At 37.1% G+C, this 27009-nt stretch overlaps 2 protein-coding genes across 13 annotated transcripts; both read left to right on the top strand.

The window, feature by feature from the left end:
- The first annotated feature begins 1414 nt into the window (after positions 1-1414).
- LOC106050635 (salicylyl-CoA synthase / salicylate adenylyltransferase-like) lies at positions 1415-15570 on the top strand. Of its 11 annotated transcripts, XM_056037138.1 has the most exons (7): positions 2213-2651; positions 5001-5215; positions 9627-9952; positions 11212-11679; positions 12678-12860; positions 13991-14204; positions 14688-15570. In XM_056037138.1, exons 3-7 carry the CDS (start codon positions 9689-9691, stop codon positions 15176-15178), a joined length of 1620 nt encoding a protein of 539 aa, XP_055893113.1. In that variant the 5' UTR covers positions 2213-2651; positions 5001-5215; positions 9627-9688; the 3' UTR covers positions 15179-15570. The 11 variants fall into 11 exon arrangements, with proteins under 11 accessions (XP_055893120.1, XP_055893113.1, XP_055893112.1 ...); XM_056037145.1 differs by lacking the exons at positions 2213-2651; positions 5001-5215 and adding an exon at positions 1415-1433; XM_056037137.1 differs by lacking the exon at positions 5001-5215 and having other exon boundaries at positions 2214-2651.
- Positions 15571-17275: 1705 nt separating this feature from the next.
- Positions 17276-26758, top strand: LOC106067435 (triostin synthetase I-like). Of its 2 annotated transcripts, none has more exons than XM_056037146.1 (6): positions 17276-17527; positions 21131-21456; positions 23043-23510; positions 24006-24188; positions 24641-24854; positions 25822-26758. In XM_056037146.1, the coding sequence occupies exons 2-6, from the start codon at positions 21193-21195 to the stop codon at positions 26310-26312; spliced, it is 1620 nt and encodes a 539-aa protein (XP_055893121.1). In that variant the 5' UTR covers positions 17276-17527; positions 21131-21192; the 3' UTR covers positions 26313-26758. The 2 variants fall into 2 exon arrangements, with proteins under 2 accessions (XP_055893121.1, XP_055893122.1); XM_056037147.1 differs by lacking the exon at positions 17276-17527 and adding an exon at positions 19283-19334.
- Positions 26759-27009: the final 251 nt, after the last annotated feature.

Raw genomic sequence — 27009 nt, 5'->3', positions numbered from 1 at the left:
TATACAAGTAGACCGAACGAGGTCAGTTTTAAATGTTCATCACAAAGTAGGTAGCCCTCAGACTTATGAGCACTGAAGAGTTAGGGCCACTGGTCAACACAGGTAATTCATAAATTGTTCCAAGTTCATGATTATTTAGCTGTCCACTGTTTCCTGTCTTAGACACAGGAATGTCAACATCACACAGTTGCTCACCTTCCACCCGAACAGTGCTGGGTGTACCTATAGGCAAGATAAGATATAGCTTACGGTCCTCCTTGGCTGGGGGTACCCCAAAAATGTTTCATGGGATATTTTCAATCAATTTAAATAAAGAGCAAAGGAAAATATCCTGGACAGCATGAGTTCAAATCCAATGATGGATGGCCTGTAAGTAATTGGAATACTAGCCTCAATCACGCAGTTGGATGACAACTAGATGACATTCCTGGACACATTCCTGGACACATTTTCCAACTAATACCTGTGTATCAAGGATTTGCCTCTTTAGTCACACAAGAAGTTGCAAATGGAAAAGACTGTGTCTGAAGACGTAAAATGCCACAAGACCTGGGATGGACTTTGGACAACTGTCAAATGTCCTGCAATACAAAACTTGAACTTAAAATCATTCACGTTTTGACTCTGAATGTGTCGCAGAACTGTAGGCTTCCGTAGTAACTAAAGACATTGACTTTCAAAAAAATCCAAAGTTTGAAGACTTCATTTAGACTTTATTTAAGCAGATTAATATGTTGAGTACGAACCCATCATGTCTGTTCTAGTAATAATTGCTCCACCGTTGTATTTGATGACCAATGAGTCTTCTTTACACCTTTCTTCATTGACTTATAAAATCTTTTTAGCATATCCACATGAAATATTTAAGGACTTACGACAATATTGATTTCCTAATCTACATTGCTTTTTTCCCTTGTTACCTTTTACGGACACCGGCTATTCCTCTTATAGTACATTCTCCTTATCAAAGCAATACAAGGGCAGCTTATTCTACCAACAGTTTGGGAAGTTTAGAATTTTTTCAAGTCATCCACTTTTTTATCCCGCCCCCTTCTCCCCGAGAAAGAATCCTGGTCAAGCGTCTTTATAGATCAAGTACACATTTTAATATTCCAATGATAAGCATTTAGATCTAGATTTTAGAAGACATGGCGCCAAATTTTCCTGAACATAAATTTATTAAACTCTTGAATCAATAATGCCTTACATTCGGAAATTCCCGAACGCGATGCACCTTTCAAGAAAGCGATAGTACTTTCAAAACTGATGTAGAATCTTGACCTAGATTTAGTCTCTTGCCAAATTAACATTTATTTATTTTTACTTTGACAAAAAAAAAAATAGCGGTCAAACTGGATTTTTCTCCATATGGCCATCGAGCTAGTAATTCTTTCCTCAGCAATATACCTCAACTGTTAAATTCTAGGAAAACCGTAAGTGCCATTTTTTTGAGATTAGCTGTCCACCCACCCTCCAGGAAGGAGTGACTTGAATAGAGGTATTGTAATTCGTATATCACAATTTCCGTAGTAAAGACAGAGTTAGACTAGTAGATTAAGCATAGAGTTATAATAAAGACAGAGTTAGACTAGTAGACTAAGCATAGAGTTATAATAAAAACAGAGTTAGACTAGTAGATTAAGCATAGAGTTATAATAAAGACTAGTAGACTAAGCATCGAGTCATAGTGCTCTACTGTGTTTGAGATCTCAACCAAGTTTCGCAATGTTTTTTTCTAATTTTTTTTTTAGTTCTGTGCAAGGCCCACCACAATTTGAAGGCGACTGCCTGGTTTATCTATGCGTTAGACCGGCCCTGTAGACATCATTTCACATATCTGTACTGGTGACACGTTGCTTTACTTTGGCTCCAATGTGTTGTTCATCTGACTTATTAACGATGAAAGAAGAATAGAACTACACGCTAACAAATAGCGTACATTTAAACCAGTCAGCAACCAGATAGATCTATTGCAATTTTTTTCTTTAAAGTTTCTTTTGTCATGACCAACAGATAACACACGACCCGCGTTCAATGCCCGTAGTTTTTTAAAAACAGATGTTTCCAGGTCACAAAGCTTATGAGAAGAAGCAAAAAAAAAAAATTGTGCAGGGGAAGCATTGTCAGTGTGTGTGTGTGTGAGTGTTCTGTGTCAGTGTGTTTGCTTGCTATAGTAAGTGTAAAGAAAAGCGGAAAGAAGAGGGATGGGGGGTAGAAAGGTAAAGGAGCGGATGGGGAGGTGTTGAAGTTTAATCAAACCAAGAAGATCTATCTCGACCCTTCTAACAATGCACCAAGCTCCCTACCGGGTCTCATATAGCTACACATTAGTGGTTTAGTTGGACTCTGTCGGAAGAGATAGCAGTGCTTTCTTCCTCTATAAGACAGCTCATAACAACAAATAAACAAAAAAAGGTTTATAGATCTTAGAAATATAAGCCGCCCACATAACATCACACACATACGTCAGCACATGAAGGCTGAGTTAATGTACCATTTCTTGGACTAAGTAAACACTGCACAATTAGTGAGAATCACTTGTTCCAAAACCTGAATGTGTAAAGTTGATTGTTTTCTATTAACTCGGATTTCACTATTTTCACAAACAAAGGGAGTTCTCATTGTTTCTTCCTTTCTGTCATCTTCGACGTGTAAGTATATCTTCTTTAAATGTGATCAGACAACGTAGACACATTACAGCTTATCTATAATTTAAAAATGACTCTTTTAAAAATGGAAAATTAACCATATCTATACAATAAGCTAATGGACCTCATTCAATTGTAATCAAACAACATTTAGTCACGTGATTCTATATATCTTCTATAAAATTATGTAATCCATAAAGGGTGTCACGTGATACGTATTTTTCATTGTTTTATCAATATTATGAAGTAGCTAAATGTGTTTATTTACGATTGGTGAATGAGGTCCATTTTGTTTTTGTTATCAAGAGATCAAACTTTATCTATTCAGGGACGGATTTGGAGATTGGGCCCCCTTGAAATCAGCATAAGGCAATTTATTCCTTTGCTTTTTCTTCAAAAATAATCTTTGCTCCTCCCCCCAGCAAGTGGGGGCCCTAATCTATAGCTTATGTTGTCCATAGGTAAACCCAGCACTAGAGGTTGATGGCCGCCTTTGTAGTGCGTGGGGCCCTTGTCGTGTGTCACATTAGGGTCACAAATATAGGTACTATGGTCTGATGATTACTAAAGATTCTCTTTAAGGCGCCCACTCCCTACTAAGGAGCGGGGTCTGGGTTGGTCGCCAGCATTGTATCTATCCCTGTTAAGTATCTTGGCTTAATTTAATAAATTAGTTTAATCAGAAATTTGGACATCTCTAGCATTACGACCATATTAGGCCTACTGATCACATTATAAATGCCTAAAACGGTTTTTAATTTCTTTTAACAAACTGGTACATCTAGATCTACGGTGTATCTTAGAAATTGACCATTGCCCAAAGTAGCTAATGTACTGAAATGTATTCATTTTACCACTATCATATAAATAGACTGAAAAGTTTGTCAAGGGACAGAGGTTTATTTACAAAATGAAAAATTCTTTGGCCCAGATTCTTCCATTTTTTTTGTATGCTAATGGCTCGTTCTATCCTTCGCTAATCAATCTTTCTGGATCTACCTACCTACCTTTCAATTAGACACAATAAGACGGTATAAGTATTTGAACATTTAAAAAAAGAGGAGAGATATTGTGTACAATTGAAAAGATGGAAACAGTTGATGTTTTGAAGAGAAGATACAGATCGACTCGTTTTAGCAATACAATAACTTAATTTAAACAAGGTTACAAAAGACAGTTTGTGTGGAAACACAAACTCAAAATCGGCCCCCGAAGTAAAATGTTTTACATAATTCCGATAATCCTTCAGAGTTGAAGATACTTTACTTCCTAGTCCAAACCTCCCACAGGACGACGGGGGATGGGAGCAGGCAGGGTTTGAACCTCCGATCGTCGATAAATCCAAACGACAGTCCAGCGCGCAAACCGCACGACCAGTGGTCCACCCAGGTAGGCTTCAATATTTTCAGAAAGAACATCCGAATGAAATTATATCAAAGACAAATGAGAGATAAGAATGGAGAAAGAAGGTTAACAGATCTTGTGTAGTGCCCCAACCGTCCCGCAGATCAAAGGATACGTGAAAGTGAATGTAAAGTTAGATGTGAACCTGGCCTAACTAGTTTGTGGTCTATAGGGCAGATGATGTAAAGTTCATCTGTTTTTGTGGCCTACGGTTAACGAGGGTGTCATGTAGCCAGCACAACGACCAACCGCCTTTGCTTTTCCCCAACTAATGTCAGGTACCCATCAGAGCTGGGTAGACTCAGAAGTTGAAAATCCCAGTCTTCACCAGGATTCGAACCCGGGACCCTCGGTTCGAACTAAATAAGTTAATTGTTTTGAAAAGGCTCAATCTCGTATTCGAAGCCTCAAAAAAAAAAAATTTCCGATATTAGAAAAAATGTGCACAGAAATGATGTTTATAAGATTACTATTCGTCTTAAATTAGGTCTAACATATAATGCATACTAATTAGCTTTTTCTTATAAAAAAACTGCTTGCATAATTGATTTTAAAAATTAGAATTTTCGCTTTCAGGAAAAAAAAACGTAGCCTTTGCATCAGAACTTTGAATGGTCTAAAATATTGTGAAGTCGGATTTTCAATATCTCTTCTAGTTTACGAAATCTAAACAGGACGGACGGACAGACGGACAGACATTTCGCACAAAACTAATAGCGTCTTTTCCCCATTCGGGGGCCGCTAAAAAAGGGCCTAGTGAAAAGAAATAGGATTTTACATCTTTTTTTTTTATGACCGACTCTCTATAGTCTCTAATAAATGCATCTCAAAACTATTCTCAGATAAAATATGCATATTTATACTAAAATTTTATTAAATACAATAATTTGGAAAATAATTAGTTGTTTTCTCTTAAAGAAATAACTTGGTCAACACCGGCTATTTCAGCTTGTATATAGTTGGTAAGAGCGGTAAAGAGGCTGTCGACGAAGGGGTCCAAAACAAACTCAAAGGTCATAATTTCCAATCTGAAGTGTCTGTAAGATGTCCATGGATTGATAACAGATTCTATAACAGTGAAATAATGAGCTTACTACGCTTTGTTTCATGATTAGCACTGTATGCAGAAAAACAATGGATACATTGATAACATGGATAATAATGTAAGTTATTGTCTTCGATTCAGATTAATAAGATGAATGCATTATATCACGTGACCCAGTGGAAAACAAAACAAACAAAAAAAAAACAAAACTGGACGTTTAAAATGCAAAACACTAGTTCTTGTTTACAAAACACTAGTTCTGGTTTACAAAACACTAGTTCTGGTTTACAAAACATAACAAAACATAAAGATAACCTATTTATTATGTTACCATGGATGTACACCCTCTCCCCCCCCCCCCACTCCCAAGATTGTTGCTTTGATTCTGTAACGTTATAAGATATCTTTCTTATCGACGTCCTGCTGTGTTGTACGCTCAGATCTCAGCGCCCTAGTTATCTCCGGAGTCTCCTTGGCTGTTGAGATTCCGCTCTAATGTGAGTTGCTGAAGCAGGCTATAGTGAAACGCTAGGAACACAACAGAATGTAGAATTGGTAGACAAAATGGGTTGTTTATGTGTATGCATTGTAGGTCAAAACATCTAGAGACTTGTTTTTATAACATGGGATCTTTGTTTCATTACATGGGATCTTTGTTTCATAACACGGGATCTCTGATTCATAACATGGATATTTGTTTTATAACATGGGATGTTTGTTTCATAATATGGTTACTCAGATAATAAAGATTTATCAATACGTTCAATAGTTTTTGTGGGCGTGGTGACTGGAAAATTGCTTTGCTTTCTAATCGAGAGGTCAAGAGTTCAAATCTCTGGGAAAACTCAAAATGGGTCTATTCGGAAAACGAATGAGGTTGGTCACTGAGATGGTCACATTACACCGTGGGCCATAGAAGCAAAATACAGTTATATTGTCTGCCCCATGTACCGACAATTAACTATTTTTTACAATGCTTAATTAGATAACATGAATAACAATGTAAGTCAGTGTCTTTAATTACGAAGATTTATGACGAGTGCGTTTTTTTCACGAGACCACGCAGTTGCGACATGCATATTTGGCCAGTATAACCTTATATTGAACTAGTTGATACCCGAGCAATGCTACAGTATATTTAGTTGGTATATATGTTGTTTTTTTTTTACCTGGAACAATTTTAAATCCCTCAATAAAATGGCACGCATTATAACGCTTGCCCCAAGCAAACACATTTCTGTATATCTCAAATTACAATTCTTTATTTACAAAGCTTATATCAACTACTCTGTCTGTCTGTCTGTCTGGTATAAAGGTTGTACAAGTTGTTGTTTTTTCGACCCAAACATTCTCGGATCAAGCTGAAATATTGCACAATTATATTTTTTGTTACTTAACAACACAAGGATAAAAAAAAGTTAATTAACTATACGTAAATAATTATTTTGTTTGGTATCTCGAACAAAGGAAAGAAATTGTACTTGCCTAAATTACTTCCCTTAGTATATAATTTTTTCCATTCGTTCCTCCATTTTTTTAAAAAAAATTTTTGTAAATGCTTTTAAAAACCAATTACGATAAAAATTCACCAGATATCCAATTTTCCCAACAGGTCCCGACAATTGATAGAATCATGGCGTATTGAAAAAGCTAAAAGCATGAGATAGCGGTAAACAAAAACAATTGGTAAAAATATTATTAATGGCACATATTTATTTATGCAGGTCTTGATCTATTACAGATTTAATCACACGACTGATCCAAACTAATTGACACAATTACACTTCGCATAAACTACTTTTAAGAAAAATAATCATGCTTTTTTTATTATACAGTATTTTTTTCTTTCACCCTTCAAACGAAGGGCCCGCAATCCACTATGATAGATTATGCACAAACACTTCTTCGGCCGATAAGTTGTAACCTTCCAAATCCCTGCACTATAATGCCTCTCATATATATATATATATATATATATATATATATATATATATATATATATATATATATATAAATTTTTCCAAATGAAACATCCCTTACCGAGGAAAAGTTTGAAAGAATTAACACATTCGCAATTCATTCTAGTCCACTCTTTACATATTTATTTTGTCAGTCAAAGACCTATATCTAGAGAATCTTATTTAGAGTAACCTTTTGTATCTTCACTAATGAAACGACTGGCCTCGGACTCTGAGAGCCCATAACTATACCTGATACTACGCTATTGTTGAAATAGTTGGTATAGGTGTACCTCGCCTTGAGCACTTTTAAATCCAACAATAAAACGGACAACATTACAACACTACCCCATTGCTGACAAAATTGTCTAACCCTTACATTCTATAAGTCCTTTTATTTCTGCCTCTTCAATCGAACGTCCCGGAAACCTCTTGAATGGAGTGTACATAAACATTTCTTATTAAGCCCCAGACACACACACACACACACTAGTCGTAATGAAACGCCCCTTCCTTTTACAATATACTTTTTGACCCTTGTATATTCAGTGGGGAGCTGCCAGTGGGACTGCCAGTAGTATAATAATATCTATATTCGCAGTTTAGTGCACTCTTTGAATATATTTTGTTTTATTTTATAAGTCATAAATCTAGAATTCTAGATCTAGAGTAGCACCTTGTTTAGAATAGCCCATCCTGGCAAACCGTATTATACCCACCCCCCTCAAAAAAACAATTGACACGTACACACATTTACACTTTTCATATGCCCTCATATTGACTGTTACAACGTTTTAGGGCTTTGAATGTTTGCTTTAGAATTGAGGACTACTTATTGTTCTACATCTTGTCGTTTTAAAATTGTTCTACACATCCAGATGTAAAAACCCATTAGACCTAGACATGTGAAGAATAGAGGCACATATATACATAAATAACAAAATGCAACGAAAGTTACGCACCAAAAAAAAAAAGTGATCATAAGTACTTACACGGAAAGAGTTATTGTTTGTACTTTAGACATTACAATGTCGGCTGTCAAATACAAAGCTGGTAGAAATTGTATATAAAAAATCATTTTTGGTAAATGTAGCAGCCGCGGGCTCGATCTTGCTAATGGCTTAGTTGTCCTAAACTTTAGTTAAAATAGAATTTAGATTTTCGTATTTTATCGTCCACTACAAGTGGGAGAATGAGTGCAGAATGAGCGATTACCAGTGAGTAGTCAGAACCAAGTATTTGATATGAAACTGCGCTTTCGATCTTGCAAATAGCTTAATTGTTCTACTCCAAGGCTTTAGTTAAAAAGAATAGGTAAAATTTTCGTATTTTATTTATCTCACAAGTTAGACACTAGGCGATTATGAGTGTTTAGAAAGTTATGAAAGGCGTTTAGATATGGATCTAGTCTCATCTAGTGCAGACTATCCGAGAAATGTATGAAACCAATTTTATCAATTGAGCTTACCGCTTAAAATATATTTTCAATGCATGCTAAGAACTAGAAGGGTTATAAGTCTCTGAAAGGCTATAAGTCTAGATACAAAGGGAGGTGACATTTTTATACGACGCTTTTCGCTGTATTTTAACTTGAGGTAAGATCTACACTAATCTACAGTTTACATTTTATTATGTTTTGTAGGGAAAAAATGAATCTAAAATTAGATGTGTAATTTTGTTATTGAATGCACCAGTTCATTAAAATTTAAATTTACAATGCACATTTAGGTTCTTATGGTGCTTTTTTTTCCAAGGCTGATATCAACTCAATCTGTCTGTCTGTCTGTCTGGTACAAATATTGTACACGTTATTTCTCTCATTTCCCTAGCTCGGATTAAGTTGAAACTTTGCACAAATATTCATTGACCAAGAAAATAGAATAATAATAAAAAAATTACCAATTAGCTAAGTAATTTTTTTTTAAGAAAAAGTAAAATAAATCATGTGGTATTGGGAGATATGACAGTAATTATGAGGTTCTTTCTCTTATATTTTATAATTTTTTTTTATTATTTTAATTAATAAAGTTGTAATTTTTCGTCTTTGTTATAGAATAAAAGTGTAATGCTTCCTTTATATTGACATTATTTTGTACTGCAAACGGATGAGCTCAGACTATTTGATTCAGTAGTGGTAAATGGGGCACATGAATTACCAAACTCCTTTAAAAAAAAAAAACCAACAACATTGCTTATCAACAATTTTGAAAATTATTACGCCGGATTCACCAAAAAGCTAGCTATTTATAGTTTTTCCAGTATGTATATCCAATAGGATTAATTGGAGATTTAACGTGCAAGAAAGACTTTGGATTATGTCCTCTGTGACAATGCTAATTCTCTGCGGCACTTCAAAAGCCGAGGACGTTAAGAGAATACTGGGCGCCAAGTACCACTGGACGTATCTTATCTTAATATTATCTTATCTATTACATATGCGCCTAACGAGGTGTATGTCCAAGATGTGAATAGAATCCAAGTGGCTCATAAATCCTTTCGTCATCTTCACTTTCATCCCCGTTCTAGTTGTATCTAAGAAATACTCACTCTCTTGGATATTCCTCTCTCCAGATATCACCACGTATGACTGATAGGCTCGGGTTCAAGTCCCCAGGCTGAGACAGCATCTCGAAATGGATACCGTAGTGGCGTCCATGCGGCAATGGGCAGACACGAAACCGGAAGTGGTGGTCTTTACTTTCGTCAACAAGCATGGCGTCACTAGCGAGTACACTCCACGTGCTGTGTATGAGCAGGCCGGCAGGTTTGCATGCCGCTTACGACGGTACGGCTTTACAAAAGGGGACGTTATAGCCAACGGGCTCCCGAACTCACCAGAAAGACTTGTGACAGACATGGGGATTATCATGGCAGGGTGTGTCATGGTCAACGCTCAGGTAGGAATGTCACTTTATTGGCACTGTTAAAGTATATTGATATCTGAGTGACATTTTGTTTAAAATGACCAAAGCATATAAACATTATTGATGACATTTTTGCATTGTATATGTATAGGCCCTATAGTAAAACGCTATTTTGTTATGTTGTGCATATCAAGATATGTATTTAGATAACATCCACCTTCACATTCACTATTCCTTAGCCTGTTAAATCGTTGGGGCATCACACATGATCTGTCGACCGCCTTCCTCTGTTCTTCTGTGTCTTTTGCCTTCCACAGGCAGGCTTCTCCACTCCTTGATGTTGTCTTTTCATCTATTTTTCTTTCTGCCTCTTCTTCTTTTCCCTGGTACTGTTCTCTGTTGGAACGCTGGGCAGGATTTAAGGTAGGGCAGGCTGGGCTACATCCCCGGGGATCAGCAAGAAAAAGAGCTTGAACAAAAGAGAATCGCATGCATACAAGAATGTGATTTTTAACAATCAGCGCATCAGTCTTATTTTAGTGTCGAGGGTTATGACTTTGTCTTTCCATATTCTATTGAGCTATACAACTTCTGTTGTGGGTTTAGTGTAAATTGGTGTAATAAACTTATAGTTTCACCAGGATTTGAACCCCAAAACTCTCGGTTCGGAAGCCAATCGCTTTACCGCTCAGCCATTGCGCCTCCTGGTGAAGAATGGGATTTTTAATTTTGGGATCTTTGGGCGCCTCTGAGTCCACTCAACAACTCAACCTGAACTTAGTTGGGGAAAAGTAAAAGTGATTGGTTGTTGTGCTGGCCACATGAGAGTCTCTTTAACCGTAGGCCTCAGAAACAGATGACCTTTACATCATCTGCCCTATAGACCACAAACTTCTATCTCTCTAGTTTAAACTATGAATGTATTGTCTAGATACAAATTATTGAGCCTTGTGTTTTTTTAACTACTCTTCTATTCCGCAACTATTAGTTTATCTTTCATAATACTATTCAATCATAACACCGTGTGCAGTGTGTGGCGTATCTAATGAAGTCTTCATATTTAGTAGATGTTATTGGTTTATAAAAATTGTACAGAAACACAGACCTATTGTAGTATCACAAAGTTAAAGGTTGCAAGTTGTAGTGCAAAGAGTTAAAGTTGCAAGTGTAGCTTTTAAAATGATGTTAATATTATTTGTAGTAAGTTCATGTTAACAATGATGATATAATAACTGTAACAGATATAACATTTTATATTAATTTATAAGTTATATTTTACATTTGCTATCTAGGTTTTTGAAGTTGACGGCTCTGATTTCTTCCTGACCGCCAACTACTCTAACTGTAAAGGAGTTATTCTCTACAATAAAAACAATAATGCGATGTTCAAGTTGTTTGAGCCTCTCATTGGTCAGAACTGTGCAGAGTACACTGAGGTCTTCGTGCAACAGGCACCCTCTCTGACGAAACTGCTGCTCTGTTCCCGTGTGGAGGGAGATCTGACTCCACTGCTTCAAGGTCTGGGACAGGAGGAGATCTTTTCTGGCGCAGAGACGTCGCCAAGTGACTTGGCTGTTTTGTTCACCACTTCAGGAACGTCCGGGTTCTCCAAGCTGGTGCCCAGGACGCACGAGCAGATACTGCAAGCTGGCAGGTCATTCCAAGGAGGCAACGTAAAATATTTCTCTGACCGACCGTTTGGCTGGATGGGAGGATTCCCGTTCGACTATATAGTTTTTTGTTCTCATAGAGTTCTTCAGGTAATTTGTTTTTCACATAAAATTTTATGACGTAGTACACATTTTTTTTTCCTCAACGATTTGAAATATTAGAAAAATGATTTTTTTTCTCGCTATTTCTGTTTGTGTTTTTATGTTACCGAACTAAAGAGTAACACTATTAAGACTTGGAGATGTTCAGGATCAACTAAACAATGTCAAGGACGCTCAATTGAGTTTACAAATCTCCAACTAAATGAAAGTTACAAACAGTTTCAAATATTGATTCTGTAGTGCTAAATTGTTCTATCAAGAATTATCATGACATTTAGAAAACATCAAAACTTATTTAATGTTGTATAAAAAAAAAAGCTTGCTGTTTACATGTTTCCCAAGAATGAAAATCTATAGACTACCTGTGGAAAATCTGGAATAGTAAAATGTATGCTTCCATGTAAATAAACATGTACTGATTCATTTCTGCTTTAACATGAACTGAGCACGTGCCTTATGTTAGTACACCTAGACTTAGGATTCAAGTTTTCTTCATATTGAGAAACAGGTCGTCGAAATTATGAAATTATGCAAAAATCTCTCTAAGTGGTTTTCTATATGTTTTAAAGAGTACCTGGATGTGTGTCTGTACTGGGGGGTGAGAGGGGGTGAGAGGTAATAACTTTGACCTTAACAATGATCTAATTGTCCCTGAGTCCTTATTTACGAAGCTTATATCAACTCTGTCAGTCTGCTAAAATTTTGAACACGTTATTTCTCCCACACCCATTCTTGAATCAAATTAAAACTTTGCACAATTATTCACTGGCGAAGACAATACACGAATGATGAATCAATATAAAAATTAACCGATTAGTTAATTAGTTATTCCAAATTAATTTATTTTGTTTGATATATAAAAGGGAATAACTTCTACATTATTGAGAGAAATAGCTGTAAGGTGACTCATTAATTATATAATTATATCTATCATATATTTCATTAGGTGTCTCTATCCTCTTTTATTGCTCTGTTCTTGTCACTAGGACAAATTAACGGACGACTTTGCAGAGACCAGTACAGACATATGGGACGTGATCAGCAGAGAGCAGTGTACCGGCGCCGCCATGCTACCCATTGCTATACTGGACCTTATCCACACCTACACAACATCAAAGCCCTCCTACAAGATTCCTTTCATAGTGACCGGTGGTCAGCCGATTACAAGGGTAAGTGTGAATAGTCTATCGCATGTTTTTGCCAAGTGTCAATCATACTTTGTCCACTGGCAAGGATGTACCTAGAAAGTCTTTTTTTACTATACGCTTGCTATCTGGGACTAGGACCTACATGTGAGATTGACCTTGCTATCTGGGACTAGGACCTACATGTGAGATTGACCTTGCTATCTGGGACTAGGACCTATATGTGAGATTGACCTTGCTATCTGGGACTAGGACCTACATGTGAGATTGACCTTGCTATCTGGGACTGGGAACTACATGTGAGATTGACCTTGCTATCTGGGACTAGGACCTACATGTGAGATTGACCTTGCTATCTGGGACTAGGACCTACATGTGAGATTGACCATGCTATCTGGGACTAGGACCTACATGTGAGATTGACCTTGCTATCTGGGACTAGGACCTACATGTGAGATTGACCTTGCTATCTGGGACTAGGACCTACATGTGAGATTGACCTTGCTATCTGGGACTAGGACCTACATGTGTGATTGACCTTGCTATCTGGGACTAGGACCTACATGTGAGATTGACCTTGCTATCTGGGACTAGGACCTACATGTGAGATTGACCTTGCTTTCTGAAAAAATAAATAAATACAAAACCTGTTTGGGTAGGTAGACACGGTTCTTAAAAACGGCTCTAACGATTTTCTTAGAGATTTGACAGTTAATATATATTATTGGGAAATCAATTATTAGCTCGTTGGGCAAGTTCGAAAGACTCTAGTTTAACCGTTATGTTTTTTCTAATTCTAATTCTAATACAGACATATTTATTTAAATTTGGTTAGACGACTTGAAAAGATTAGGTCTTCGAGTATTTCCGCATGTAGGCCCTTTTCATTTTCATTTAATATTTTAATAAATTAATTGAATCTTGTGTTGTCAGGTAAAAGAAATAATTGTGCACAATTTCAGCTTGAACCGAGATTGGGTGTGGGAGAAATTACGTGAACAAAGTTTTATACCAGACAGACAGACTGACAGACAGAGTGCGTTAATATAAGCAATGAAAAAATAAACATCGCGATTTTCAACTATAAATTACTAACTTAAACAATCTCCATTGATCATGTTTTCTAATATTGTACCATTAATCCAACTCCCCAGAATCTCTCACCTGCAGTAGGATTACTTACAGATGCCTTGGTGGTAACATACTCATCAACGGAGTGTGCTATGGTCAGCGTCGGAGTTGTCACCTCCGCTGACCAAATGAAAGACAACTTTGTTGGTAAACCTGGTAAAGACATCTCGTTGACCATAGTGGACGACAGCAATAACCCGGTAGCCGCCAACGAGCAAGGGCTTATTTTACTTAAGTGTAGGTATTTAAAACTAATTGTTTTTTTTTTTGTTTAAAAATAAAAAAAAAAATGAGAGAGTAAGAGATTGTATCAAAGTCCGATGCAATAGGATCATAATAGATACGCTATCCAAAAAGTACTAATCATTTTATTTTTATTTTTTCTGCAAATTGAAAGTCAACGTTTTTTAATTTTGACCTCACTCAAAAAATATATTTGAAAGTAAATAATAAGATTTAAATTAATTTGTAGGTGACCATACTCTATACAGATCTTTGAACCTACCTTCACGTCTTCCCCGTCATTTAGTCATTATTTGAATCCCTGCGCCAGGCATTTCTGGGCCGTCCCCTTTCCTTCTTTTCATGGTGTATGATATTAACATATTAAAATTATGAATTATAAATGACGAAATGGACGTCCTGACTATTTCACTAAATACTGAAACGAAAGCTTTCTTTTTGCTTTGCTTTGTTATATTTTTTTTTCTTTATTTGCAGCACCGTTCATCCTGACCAACTACCTCCCAGCAGTTGCAAGCAGCTCTATCTTCACCCCTGACGGGTACTTCATTACAGGCGACCGTGGCATGCTAGACGAGTCTGGAAACCTGTTCTGTTTCGGCCGCGCTGGCGACCTCATATCTCAGGGACCTCTCCTTGTATACACGAGTTGGCCTGAGAAGGTTTTATCAAAGTGTCCCGACGTGGCAGACGTCGTGGTTCTGGTCATGTCGGTCAAGGGCAAGGACGACGGTTTTTACGCGTGCGTGGTGCCCAAACCAGGTTCTGCTGTCACCAAAGAATCTCTGATGGACTTTTACACATCTTCTTTCATGACCTCAACCACGTCGGAGAAATTTAAACCGGAGCTGGCAGACATTTTTCTTTTTGAGCGATTTCCCCAGACATTTACAGGGAAGGTTAACAAACCTCGACTGAAGGACCTTGTTCTACAACAGCTATGTGTTAACAGCACAGCCGTTGTATAAATTTTTAAAGAATTTTTTTATTCAGTAGAAGCTCGACAGAGAGAGGAGAGAGTGAGAAATAGAGAGAGAAAGAGAGAGAGAGAGAGAGAAAGAGGGAGAGAAATAGAGAGATAGACAGAAAGAGAGAGAGAGATATGTGTCTATTATACATACCTTCTTTTAGTTTAGGGTTGAAATTAAATAGTTAAGCCTTTTCTGTTTCTGGGCAAGTTCATGGTCAAAGAGTCATTTGTTTATATTTGTATTTTCTTCATTGAATGACTAACGATTTTCAGACGACAATTTGTAGTGTTTATTATTGATTTTACCATTCAATTCAAAATGAATCGTTTCCTTTTTTAAAAACAATAAAATACACATTTTTTAAAATAAATAATTCTAGGTTTTAAAAATGAGTTGAAACGAATTTCTTTGTGCTTTATAGCGGGCAGTGATGCCCTGGGTATCGCTAATAGTGTGGCACAGATACCAGTTGTTACTCCATAACTACTCTGTGTAGCGCCGGTGGTTTGTATTAGGGAATGAAAGACTGAAATGTAGAAATGAGTCTAGGCGTTATTTGGTTTTTATGTGAAATCTGTACAGGGAAATTCAAAAGCAATCATAGTTGGCGAGCTTAATAAAGGAGGATGGCTTAAAAGAGTTGCCTCCCTCCCTCTCCCCGTAAGCGCTATAAAGATCAACTCAGGCGCCAATTCGCCCTCACCGGCATAGAGGAATGTAGCTGTCAGAAGTTGGTCTCTGAAAGGGACAGTTGGAGAACTGTCACTAAGGCTGTCACGAAGGCCGGCTGGAAAAGGCTTTGTATACATCAAATGTGGAAAATAATATGTATGTCGCAATTGGTCTGCGTACTCATGTGAAACATTGCATTGATCCTTAAAGATAATACATTCATGACACACTGATCCACGATGACTTTCCTCCTCAAAGTAGAGTGATATGAAATATACCTCACTGTTTTCTCACTCACCAGAAAAAAAAAGACACATGCTGACAGGTAGAATGAAACATGTACATCTAGAAGATGTGATTTCATTCTTTAATTGCACATTCCCCCCCCCTTACCCCCCCCCCCCCCAATTCCGTGCGTGAAACATGGACCATGATAAAGATAATGTCCATGACAATGAATTGAACATTGCCGTTGTCACTGGCACGGAAAATGTTGTAGACACTGGAAATTGCGCGGACACTGTGACACCGTAGTGGATAAAGCCGTCCGATCTGGCAGCATAGGTGAAAATTGGCCAAATATGGGAAAATGACCAAACAACCCAAAGTCCTTTTTTACCCGGAAGAAATGTTAAAAACATAGACGAGAACTGGACCTGCTGACACAGACATTTCAAGAAAAAAAGATGCCTATTACACGCTGTCCCGACATGACCAACACATAATACTTCGTCTCAAAACCGGACACAATGGGACATCACATGTTCGGGAAGCTAAGAATAGGGACTAGTGAGATTTGCCCTTGAGGAGCATCAGCAGACAGTGCCGACCTTGTCCTTCAAAGCTACTTACATTTATTTCATTTTATCTCAAGTTACATTGACATTTAACTTATACATAGTCTTGTTCACAAATACGTTAGACAAGGTATTTCAAGTTCTACAAGTCAAAACATAATACACCTACAGTGGTTTAGTTGTCTGCCAGCAGTTTGGTGCTACAAGTCAAAACACAATACACCTACAGTGGTTTAGTTGTCTGCCAGCAGTTTGGTGCTACAAGTTAAAACACAATACACCTACAGTGGTTTAGTTGTCTACCAGCAGTTTGGTGCTATAAGTCAACAACCCCCTCTCCCAATGTCTAAATCGGTTCGCCATCAGTCACACAAAGCAGACGAGAGTATCAAGCCGAGCTGACAACACAGACAGACAATACTTTTTGTTTATAGTCAAACTTTCACATTCGTACTGTCAAGTCTCTACTTCCGCTACCCTGGTGGTGACCTGTATATTTTGCCGCAACTAATGCAGACAGAGCCGTTATAACCTTATATTGATGAACATATTTCTAATAAGAGAGCATTTAGATATAATAGGATCATTAATTACTTAATAAAATTAATTAAATATTACAAATTTGTTAAATACTTTTTGGCGGGATAAATTCAGCACCAGAAAGTTTTCTTCTTGAATGAGACTTAAGTATTTAGAAAGAAGAAAAAGTCTTCTATATATGGATCTAGTTCTAGTGTAGACCATCCACGGAATGAATGAAACGAATTTTATGGCTTTAGTTTAGCGATGTCTCGTTTAATGCATGGAAAGAAGGATTCTAAATATATCCACGAGGCGTTTACATTTTAATCCACACTTTTCACTTTTTTAACTTGAGGTAAGATCTACATTTGAAATGTTATAATGATTCTTGTCCAATATGGGAATCCGAATATTTAAGAAAGCTAAATGGACCTCATTCACCAATCGTAAACAAACAACATTTAGTCCCGTGATAATATTGATAAAACAACAGGGAAAAAAACTGTCACGTGATATCCATTGTGTATTTAAAATTAGACCGTAATTTGTATAGAAGAGAAAGAGAATCACGTGACTAAATGTTGTTAGTTTACGATTGGTGAATGAGGTCCATTGAGTTTTATTGATAGCAACGGAAGAGATAAACAATTTGACTTTGACGCTTCAGAGTCCACCCAGCTCTAATGGGTACCGGACATTAGTTGGGGAAAAGTTAAAGCGGTTGGTCGTTGTGCTGGCCGCAAGACACTGTCGTTAACCGTGGGCCACAGAAACAGATGACCTTAAAATCATCTACCCTGAAGTGGTGGTGTATAAGCTGAATTAGTCCCCTTGAAATTAGGCGTCTATGGGGCCTAGTTCGCCGGTATGGACAGTATAGCTGGGCAGGGCACGTATCCCGTATGGGGGGCCAACATGTGCCAAAGGCAGTCTTTTTTGTTGAGCTAAAAGGTGGTCAACGTAACAGAGGTGCCCCACGGAAACGCTTTAAAGAGCAGCTTAGGCGCCAACTTGCCTTAGCTGACATAGAAGAGAGTACCTGGTTGCATGTGGCTTCAGAAGGAGACAGCTGGAGGTCACTCACAAAGGCCGCGGGATACACATTTGAGACCAAACGAAAATCCGTCGCCGAGGACAGACGCATAGGCGAAAAGAAAAGTACATGACTATGTTAATGTATATGGTAGCAGAAATTTTTTCACATTAAACATTCTCTATTCCAAGTGTTATTTATACTTTATCTACCTCCTAATAGAGCTAAACATCTAATAAATTATTCATATAGCTAACTACTTTTGATACATTATTAAACTTTACACAAAACTTCTGAGGACAGACATGATTGGATGTCCATGATATGGTAAACGATTTGTAGGTCAGACTGTAATAAAATGCCCTGGCCGATTTTGAAAGCCCTGGCCGATTTTGAAAGCCCTGGCCGATTTTGAAACCTGCTTGCGGGCTTAGTGTATTGTCTGAGTCATTGCGACACTTCAGAAGCGGAGAAAGTTAAGAGAATTCTGGGCGCCAAATACCACTTTACTGCGCACTTAATAATTCTGCCCAAGATGTAAATATAATCATATTAGATATTTAATCCACTGCCATCTTCGCTTTGCTCCTCCGTTCTATTTGTATCAAAGAAATACTCACTCTCTTATCTTCTTATCTTATATAATACAGACGTTACTTAAAAAAAGAAGATGATTACGTCCTACGCGTCATGCATTTAGTCATGCATATTAACCAATGACTTAAATTCTGCCAAGTCACTGGTTTTCCTGGCTAGCTCAGGCAACCCATTCCATGCTCTAATAGCACTAGGGAAGAAGGAGTATTTGTACAAATTTGTCCTAGCATATGGGACGAGGAATGTGCCTTTATCTTTGTGTCTTTCAGAGTATTTTATTAAATTTTGTTTTTGTATTTGAAGATTATGGTTCAGTGTTTTATGTATGATTGCTACTTTACTTTTGAGCCTTCTGTCCTGAAGGCTTTCTAAATTTAGTGATTTTACTAAAGGTGTTACTCTAGTCAAATGTGAATATTCGTTTGTTATGAATCTCAATGCTCTATTTTGTGTCTGTTCCAGTTTCTTAATGTTTTCTTGAGTTGAGGGGTCCCAAACGGAGGATGCATATTCTATTATTGGCCTAACCAAGGTTAAGTAACATTTTAGTTTTATGTTCTTATTTGATTTATAGAAATTTCTTTTAATAAATCCTAATGCTTTGTTTGATTTTTTGTAGTTTCATCAATATGTGGATTCCATGATAGTTTTTCATTTATTATAACACCTAGGTATTTTGCGTTTTTAGTCTGTGATACTGGTTTGCCATGAATAAGATAAGTGGAATTAATTTGTTTTAGTTTTTTTGTTACTCTTAACAACTGACATTTTTCTGGGTGGAAAGACATGCTCCAATTTGATTCCCATTTCTGTAATTCATCTAATTCTCTTTGTAAAATATCTGTGTCTTGTGTTGTTTTTATTGTTCTATATATTATGCAATCGTCTGCAAATAATCTGACTTTTGTTCCTGAACTAATGCAATTTGGTAAATCATTTATGTAAATTAAAAATAGTAGTGGACCCAAGACTGTACCTTGAGGTACACCTGAGTTTACTGTTATCGGTGTTGATTTAGAGCCATTTATTATTACAGTTTGTTCTCTCCCTATCAGAAAGTCTTTAATCCACTGATGCAGTGGACCATTAATGCCGAAATATTTTAATTTTTTAAGCAAACTATGGTGGTGAACTTTGTCAAAAGCCTTAGAAAAATCTAGTAAGATAGCATCTATTTGTTCACTATTATCTAAACCTTTTGAAAAATCATCAATTAGTCCTATTAGTTGTGTTTCACATGATCTATATTTCCTAAAGCCATGTTGGTATGGTGTGAGGACATTATGTTTGTCTAAGTGGTTTATGATGTTGCTACATATTATGTGTTCTAGGATTTTACATGTGATGCTGGTAAGTGATACTGGTCTGTAGTTCCCTGGGTCAGATTTTTCTCCTTTTTTAAATAGGGGGGGTGACATTAGCTTCTTTCCAGTCCTTTGGTACTCTGCCCTGGTTAAGTGAAGCCTGAAAGAGTATTTTGAACACTGGGGCTAGCTCATTACTTAGTTCTTTGAGTAATCTAGCTGGAATACCATCAGGTCCAGAAGCTTTATTTGGTTTGGTGTTGGCTAATAGTTTTTGAATTCCATTTTCTTGTACTACTATATCTTCTATGTTGTCTACTTGGTTCAAATTCAGTAATATGTCTTTGTCTCCTGGGGCTGAGAATGCTGATGCAAAGTATTTGTTTAGAATGTTTGCTTTAGTTTCATTATCATTATGTATTATGTTATGTTCATCTTTTAATGGCGCTACGCCTGTTGTTTCCATTTTCTTAGACTTAATGTATGACCATAGGTTTTTGTTGTTATCTTTAGATATTACATTGTTTATGTATTCACTCTGCAGCTGTCTGCTTACTTTTTGGGTTAAGTGTTTAATTTTTATATACTATTTGTAAACTCTTTCTCCATTAGTTTCTTTAAATTTTCTATAGAGGTTTTCCTTCTGTTTACAAAGCTTCTTTAGTCTATTATTAAACCAGCATTTATTTATTTTGTTTGATGTGTATTTAGTTGGTATATGATTTTCTATTTTGCTTTTAAGATGGTTTTTAATGAAATTCCAGAGGTCATCGACTGGTTGGTTAATGTCTTTTTCTAATAAGAATGTTTGTTGAAAGTTTAGTGCAGCTTGGTGTAGTTGTGTTAGGTTACATTTATTCCAGAGTAAGATTTTTCTTTTGGGTTTTGTATTGGCTACTGCTTTTATCTGACTGTGTATTTTTATGATCTCATGGTCTGATAGACCAGGGATAATTTCATAATCAACTACTAATCCAGGTCTGTTGGTTAAGAAGAGATATAATGTGTTGTTTAATCTCTCCAGATATCACCACGCATGACTGATAGGTTCGGGTTCAAGTCCCCAGGCTGATACAGCATCTCGAAATGGATACCATTGTGGCGTCCATGCGGCAATGGGCAGACACGAAACCGGAAGTGGTGGTCTTTACTTTCGTCAACAAGCATGGCGTCACTAGTGAGTACACTCCACGTGCTGTGTATGAGAAGGCCGGGAGGTTTGCATCCCGCTTACGACGGTACGGCTTTAGAAAAGGGGACGTTATAGCCAACGGGCTCCCGAACTCGCCAGAAAGACTTGTGACAGACATGGGGATTATCATGGCAGGGTGTGTCATGGTCAACGCTCAGGTAGGAGTGTCTCTTTATTGGCACTGTTAAGGTATATTGATATTTGAGAGACATTTTTTTTAAATGACCAAAGCATATAAACATATTGATGACATTTTTGCATTGCATCTGTATAGGCCCTATAGTAAAACGTTATTTCTGTAATGTTGTGCTGTGCATATTAAGAAATATATTTAGATAATCTACACCTCCACACTCACTATTCCTTAGTCTTTAAAATCGATGGGGCACTGTTAAAGTATATTGATATTGAAGAGAATTGTTATTTAAATGACCAATAGATATAAAAATTATTGTTGACATTTTTGCATTGCATATGTATATATATTAAAAGCTATTTTTTTTTATAATGTTGTGCATGTGTGATTATTCATTTAAGAAATGTAGTAAGTTTTTCACCACCATCACTAATCCTTAGTCTTATAAACCGTTGGGGCACCACACATGAAATGTCGACCGCCTTCCTCTGTTCCGCTCTGTCTTTTGCCTTAAGTAGAATCTCTTCCAGTGACAGGCTACTACTCTCTTTGATGCTGTCTTTCCATCGCTTTCTTTGTCGACCTCTTCTTCTTTTACCTGGTACTGTTCCCTGATAGAAGGTCTTGCGAGCTCGAAGGGCCCTGTTATATAACCATAAACTTTTAGTCAGCGTTTTTTTCAGTGTAGCCAATAGGTCATCATGGGGGCCAATGTGATCCTGTTCTGAATCTCCTCATTTGTGATGTCGTCTTTGTAGTTGATACCTAGTATCCTTCTATAGCATCTCAATTTCATTGTTAGTATCCTACTCTCAAACTTTGCAGTTAGCGTCCAAGATTAGCAATTATATAAGAATTTGATTAAGACCAATCATAGCATAAGTCTGATTTTAGTGAGCTTTGCGAGTGTAGCTGTGGACGGAGTCTACATTGGTGGCAATAAATATGTAGTAGCTCTTGTATAATATCTGAATGTATTTCTAGATACTAGTCTAGTACCAAGCCATCATTTTATAATACTAATCTTCTAGTCCAGAACTACTAGGTAAACTTTTTACTATTAAATCATATCACTGTGCAACGTATAAAGTGTTCATATTTATTTGATTTTATTTGTTTCAATTGTACAGAAACATAGACCTATTGTAGTATCACGAATTTAAAAGTTGCATCAGTAGCTTTTAAAAAGATTGTTATATTATTTGTATTAGGTTTGTATGATCAATGTTAAAATAATACATTTAGTGGGAAGCGTGGTCGAGAGGCCAATTGTATAACCCAATTGCGCTTGAACGTGGCTTGGCTTGGCTACCTAGAATGGGGCTCGAGGTTCGACACACCCGACTCGGGCTGAGTGGTGTTTACTGAGCGCCTAAAGGCAGCACGGAAAACCAACTCCTAGATACCCCCTCCCCCCCCCCCACTGGACCACAAATGAGATTGGACCAAAAGCGCTCTGAGCATGCTATAAGCATGCAAGTAGCGCTATATAAAAGCTATAATATATATATATATATATATATATATATATATATATATATATATATATATATATACATAAAACATTACATATAAAATCAAAAGCTATATTTTACATTTGCTATCTAGGTTTGTGAAGTTGACGGCTCTGATTTCTTCCTCACCGCCAACAACTCTAACTGTAAAGGAGTTATTCTCTACAAGAAGAACAATAATGCGATGTTCAAGTTGTTTGAGCCTCTCATTGGTCAGAACTGTGCAGAGTACACTGAGGTCTTCGTGCAACAGGCACCCTCTCTGACAAAACTGCTGCTCTGTTCCCGTGTGGAGGGAGATCTGACTCCACTGCTGCAAGATCTGGGGCAGGATGAGATCTTTTCTGACGCAGAGACGTCGCCAAGTGACTTGGCTGTTTTGTTCACCACTTCAGGAACGTCCGGGTTCTCCAAGCTGGTGCCCAGGACGCACGAGCAGATACTGCAAGCTGGCAGGTCTTTTGAAGGCGGCAACGTAAAATACTACTCTGACCGACCGTTTGGCTGGATGGGAGGATTCCCGTTCGACTATATAGTTAGATGCTCCCATAGGGTTCTTCAGGTAATATTTTTTTTTACATAAAATGTTATGACACTATCTTTTTTTTTTCAAGGACGCTAAATTAAACTTCAAAATCGCAAACCAAATAAAAGCTACTAACAGAAGATCTTTAAAAAAATTGACAATATTCATAAGAATCATCATAGCATTTGAAACACACACACACACACACACACACACACATACATATACACACGCACATACACACACACACACATATATATATATATATAAATATATATATATATATATATATATATATATATATATATATAATAAGAAGTGTTGATATGGTTGATAAGCTATGTTCAAAGACATATATATACATATGACCCTAACTTATCCACCACATCAATGCTTTTTTATTTTCTACACAGGATACACCGAAACATTTCAGTTTCTAGTTTGTTTCCGCCATGTAGGAAAATGTTCTAAAGGCTGTCTGTGAAAAATCTTAAATAATAAAATGTCCTCTGTCATTGTTCTGGTCACTAGGACAAATTAACGGACGACTTTGCAGAGACCAGTACAGACATATGGGACGTGATCAGCAGAGAGCAGTGTACTGGCGCCGCCATGCTACCCATTGCTATACTGGACCTTATCCACACCTACACAACATCAAAGCCCTCCTACAAGATTCCCTTCATAGTGACCGGTGGTCAGCCGATTACAAGGGTAAGTGTGAACAGTCTATCGCGTATTTTTGCATCGGTCACTCAATACTTTGAACACTGATAAGGATGTATCTAGAAAGTCTTATGCTGCCATCTGCTTCAAGCCTTCACAAGACGAAATGACAGATCAATCTTTAACATGTGTGCTCCATATAGTCTAGTCCTCTATTGATAGCAGATACTATAAACCCTCTAGCCTTCGATAGATAAATAATACATATAAACTGCTCAGATCTTATATGGATCTATGTCTATGATAAATAGCTTATTTATTTATAAATTACTAATACTCCTACTTAAGGGTGATTGACGTAATGCCATGTTTAATATATTCCTTTTCTCTTTCACTAACTCCAACAAACACGATTTTCACGATCAATGTAACAAATCACTCCTACAACAATCTCCATTGATCATGTTTTCTAATATTGTACCATTGATCCAACTCCCCAGAATCTCTCACCTGCAGTAGGATTACTTACAGATGCCTTGGTAGTAACATACTCCTCAACGGAGTGTGCTATGGTCAGCGTCGGAGTTGTCACCTCCGCTGACCAAATGAAAGACAACTTTGTTGGTAAACCTGGTAAAGACATCTCGTTGACCATAGTGGACGACAGCAATAACCCGGTAGCCACCAACGAGCAAGGGCTTATTTTACTTAAGTGTAGGTATTTAAAACAATTATTTCAAGAAGAGAGAGAGAGAGAGAGAGATCGGATCAAAGTCTACTCATCAAGCATTAGGAGCATATTTCAAATTAAAAGTGAAAGTTTTTTTTAATTTAATTAAAACAAAAATTGCAAGTGAATCATAAGATTTAAATGAGTTGTAGAAAATCAACGCATTTTATCTTCTTAAGAATCTTGATTCTATCTTTTACGTGATTTGTAAATTCGAAATTATTTTCATTGAATGGGATGATAACTTTAATCCCGTCTTACTTTAATCCCTTTATTTGACCTGCGTTCTTATTATTACGAGAAATAGTGCTTTGTAGACGCCAGGAGAATGACTTTCTTAACCCTCAGAATGCAGGATAACAATTTTCGCTGGGCAGTGCTAAACAGTGCTGGTATAGCTCAATTTGCCCTTATAGATCTCAAGATGGCTAAGAGGAGAAGAGAGATAACGTAAATGTTTTGTTCTAGGGGGTAGTAACTAGTAAATGTTTGAGTAACTCTGGCTTTGTAGGTGAGTTAGCAACTGTAAGCTGATTACAATGAGACTCTAACTACTTTTAAGTCAAGACAAACATACGTGGTATGGTCATATCATTTGGTCAAAGGGTGTTTGAAGACCTTTCCGTAGAACGTGGAAAAACTGAAGAACATCTCTCCATGGTCACGTCTGGGGAATAATCTACCAAAGAGCTTCTTCCAGGCGTCTCGATTCTGGATGAGTCTCTCCGACCCGTAGTTTTTCTAATCAGTTGGGCATCTGAATCTCTGCGCCAGGCATTTCTGGGCCGTCCCCTTTCTTTCTTCCCTTATTATATGATATTTGTATAAAAAAAGATTGTGAATGAAAGATGTCAAAATAAAGGTCCTGACAAGTCCACTAACCACTCAAACCAAAGATGTTTTAGCTTTGTTTTCCAACAATCACGTGTTGTTTTTTTTCTTTATTTGCAGCGCCTTTCATCCTGACCAACTACCTCCCAGCAGTTGCGAGCAGCTCTATCTTCACCCCAGACGGGTACTTCATTACAGGCGACCGTGGCATGCTGGACGAGTCTGGAAACCTGTTCTGTTTCGGCCGCGCTGGCGATGTCATATCTCAGGGACCTCTCCTTGTATACACCAGTTGGCCTGAGAAGGTTTTATCAAAGTGTCCGGACGTGGCAGACGTAGTGGTTCTGGTTATGTCGGTTACGGACAATGCCGCCGGTTTTTACGCATGCGTGGTGCCCAAACCAGGTTCTACTGTCACCAAAGAATCTTTGATGGACTTTTACACATCTTCTTTCATGACCTCAACCACGTCGGAGAAATTTAAACCGGAGCTGGCAGACATTTTTCTTTTTGAGCGATTTCCCCAGACATTTACAGGGAAGGTTAACAAACCTCGACTGAAGGACCTTGTTCTACAACAGCTATGTGTTAACAGCACAGCTATAGCATAAATATTTATAAAAACTTTTTTTTCATCAGAAGCTCGACTTAGAGAGAGAAAGAGAGAGGGATATATAAATACTTATCTTATCTTATATAATACAGACGTTACACCGAAAAAGAAGAGAGAGAGAGAGAGAGAGAGAGATATAGATAGATAGATATACTATAAAGTAGATAGTAAGGCGTATGAATGTATGTATGTATGTATGTATGTATGTATGTATGTATGTATGTATGTATGTATGTATATATATATATATATTACTTTTTTATGTTTAGGACAGTTTATCTCAGATACGGACAATGTTAGGGACACTGAGTTCAATTTAAGCAATAACCATTGTCGTGGACACCGACGTACATACCGATGTTTAGCCTGGCCGAGTTCGCAGGGCTAAAGTTATAGTTTTATGCTTTTAACTACAAATTAAATTACAATGCTCGGAACACAGTACACATTGTATTGTTATTTGTATAAGTTGTAGAGTGGTAGCAAAAAGGGCGTTGGCAATGTTTTACCATGCTCATATCTGCAGTATTTTAACTTTCAATATCACTGCCTGGTATGGCAATCTGAATATTTAAAAAAAAAAAATCATAAAATTCTAAATGCTCCTGGCAAGGTCATTGTAAAAAGCCAGCCCCGTTGTCCAACTGTTTGAGAAAAACATTCAAAAGAAAGCTAAAAAGATTTGAGAAATAAAA

This window comes from Biomphalaria glabrata, chromosome 8 (assembly GCF_947242115.1).
Source record: "Biomphalaria glabrata chromosome 8, xgBioGlab47.1, whole genome shotgun sequence".
In the NCBI taxonomy this organism is placed as follows: Eukaryota; Metazoa; Mollusca; class Gastropoda; family Planorbidae; genus Biomphalaria; species Biomphalaria glabrata.
The sequence above is the reverse complement of the archived record's forward strand: the minus strand, read 5'-3'. Positions and strand labels throughout refer to the sequence as shown.

Excerpts from the sequence above, each read along its gene's own strand:
- LOC106050635 (XM_056037145.1), top strand. The coding sequence starts at position 9,689 with ATGGATACCGTAGTGGCGTCCATGCGGCAATGGGCAGACACGAAACCG. Across the intron at positions 9,953-11,211 it reads GTGTCATGGTCAACGCTCAG|GTTTTTGAAGTTGACGGCTC; the intron begins GTAGGAATGTCA and ends TTTGCTATCTAG. Across the intron at positions 12,861-13,990 it reads GTGGTCAGCCGATTACAAGG|AATCTCTCACCTGCAGTAGG; the intron begins GTAAGTGTGAAT and ends CCAACTCCCCAG.
- LOC106067435 (XM_056037146.1), top strand. The coding sequence starts at position 21,193 with ATGGATACCATTGTGGCGTCCATGCGGCAATGGGCAGACACGAAACCG. Across the intron at positions 23,511-24,005 it reads GCTCCCATAGGGTTCTTCAG|GACAAATTAACGGACGACTT; the intron begins GTAATATTTTTT and ends TCTGGTCACTAG. Across the intron at positions 24,855-25,821 it reads AGGGCTTATTTTACTTAAGT|CGCCTTTCATCCTGACCAAC; the intron begins GTAGGTATTTAA and ends CTTTATTTGCAG.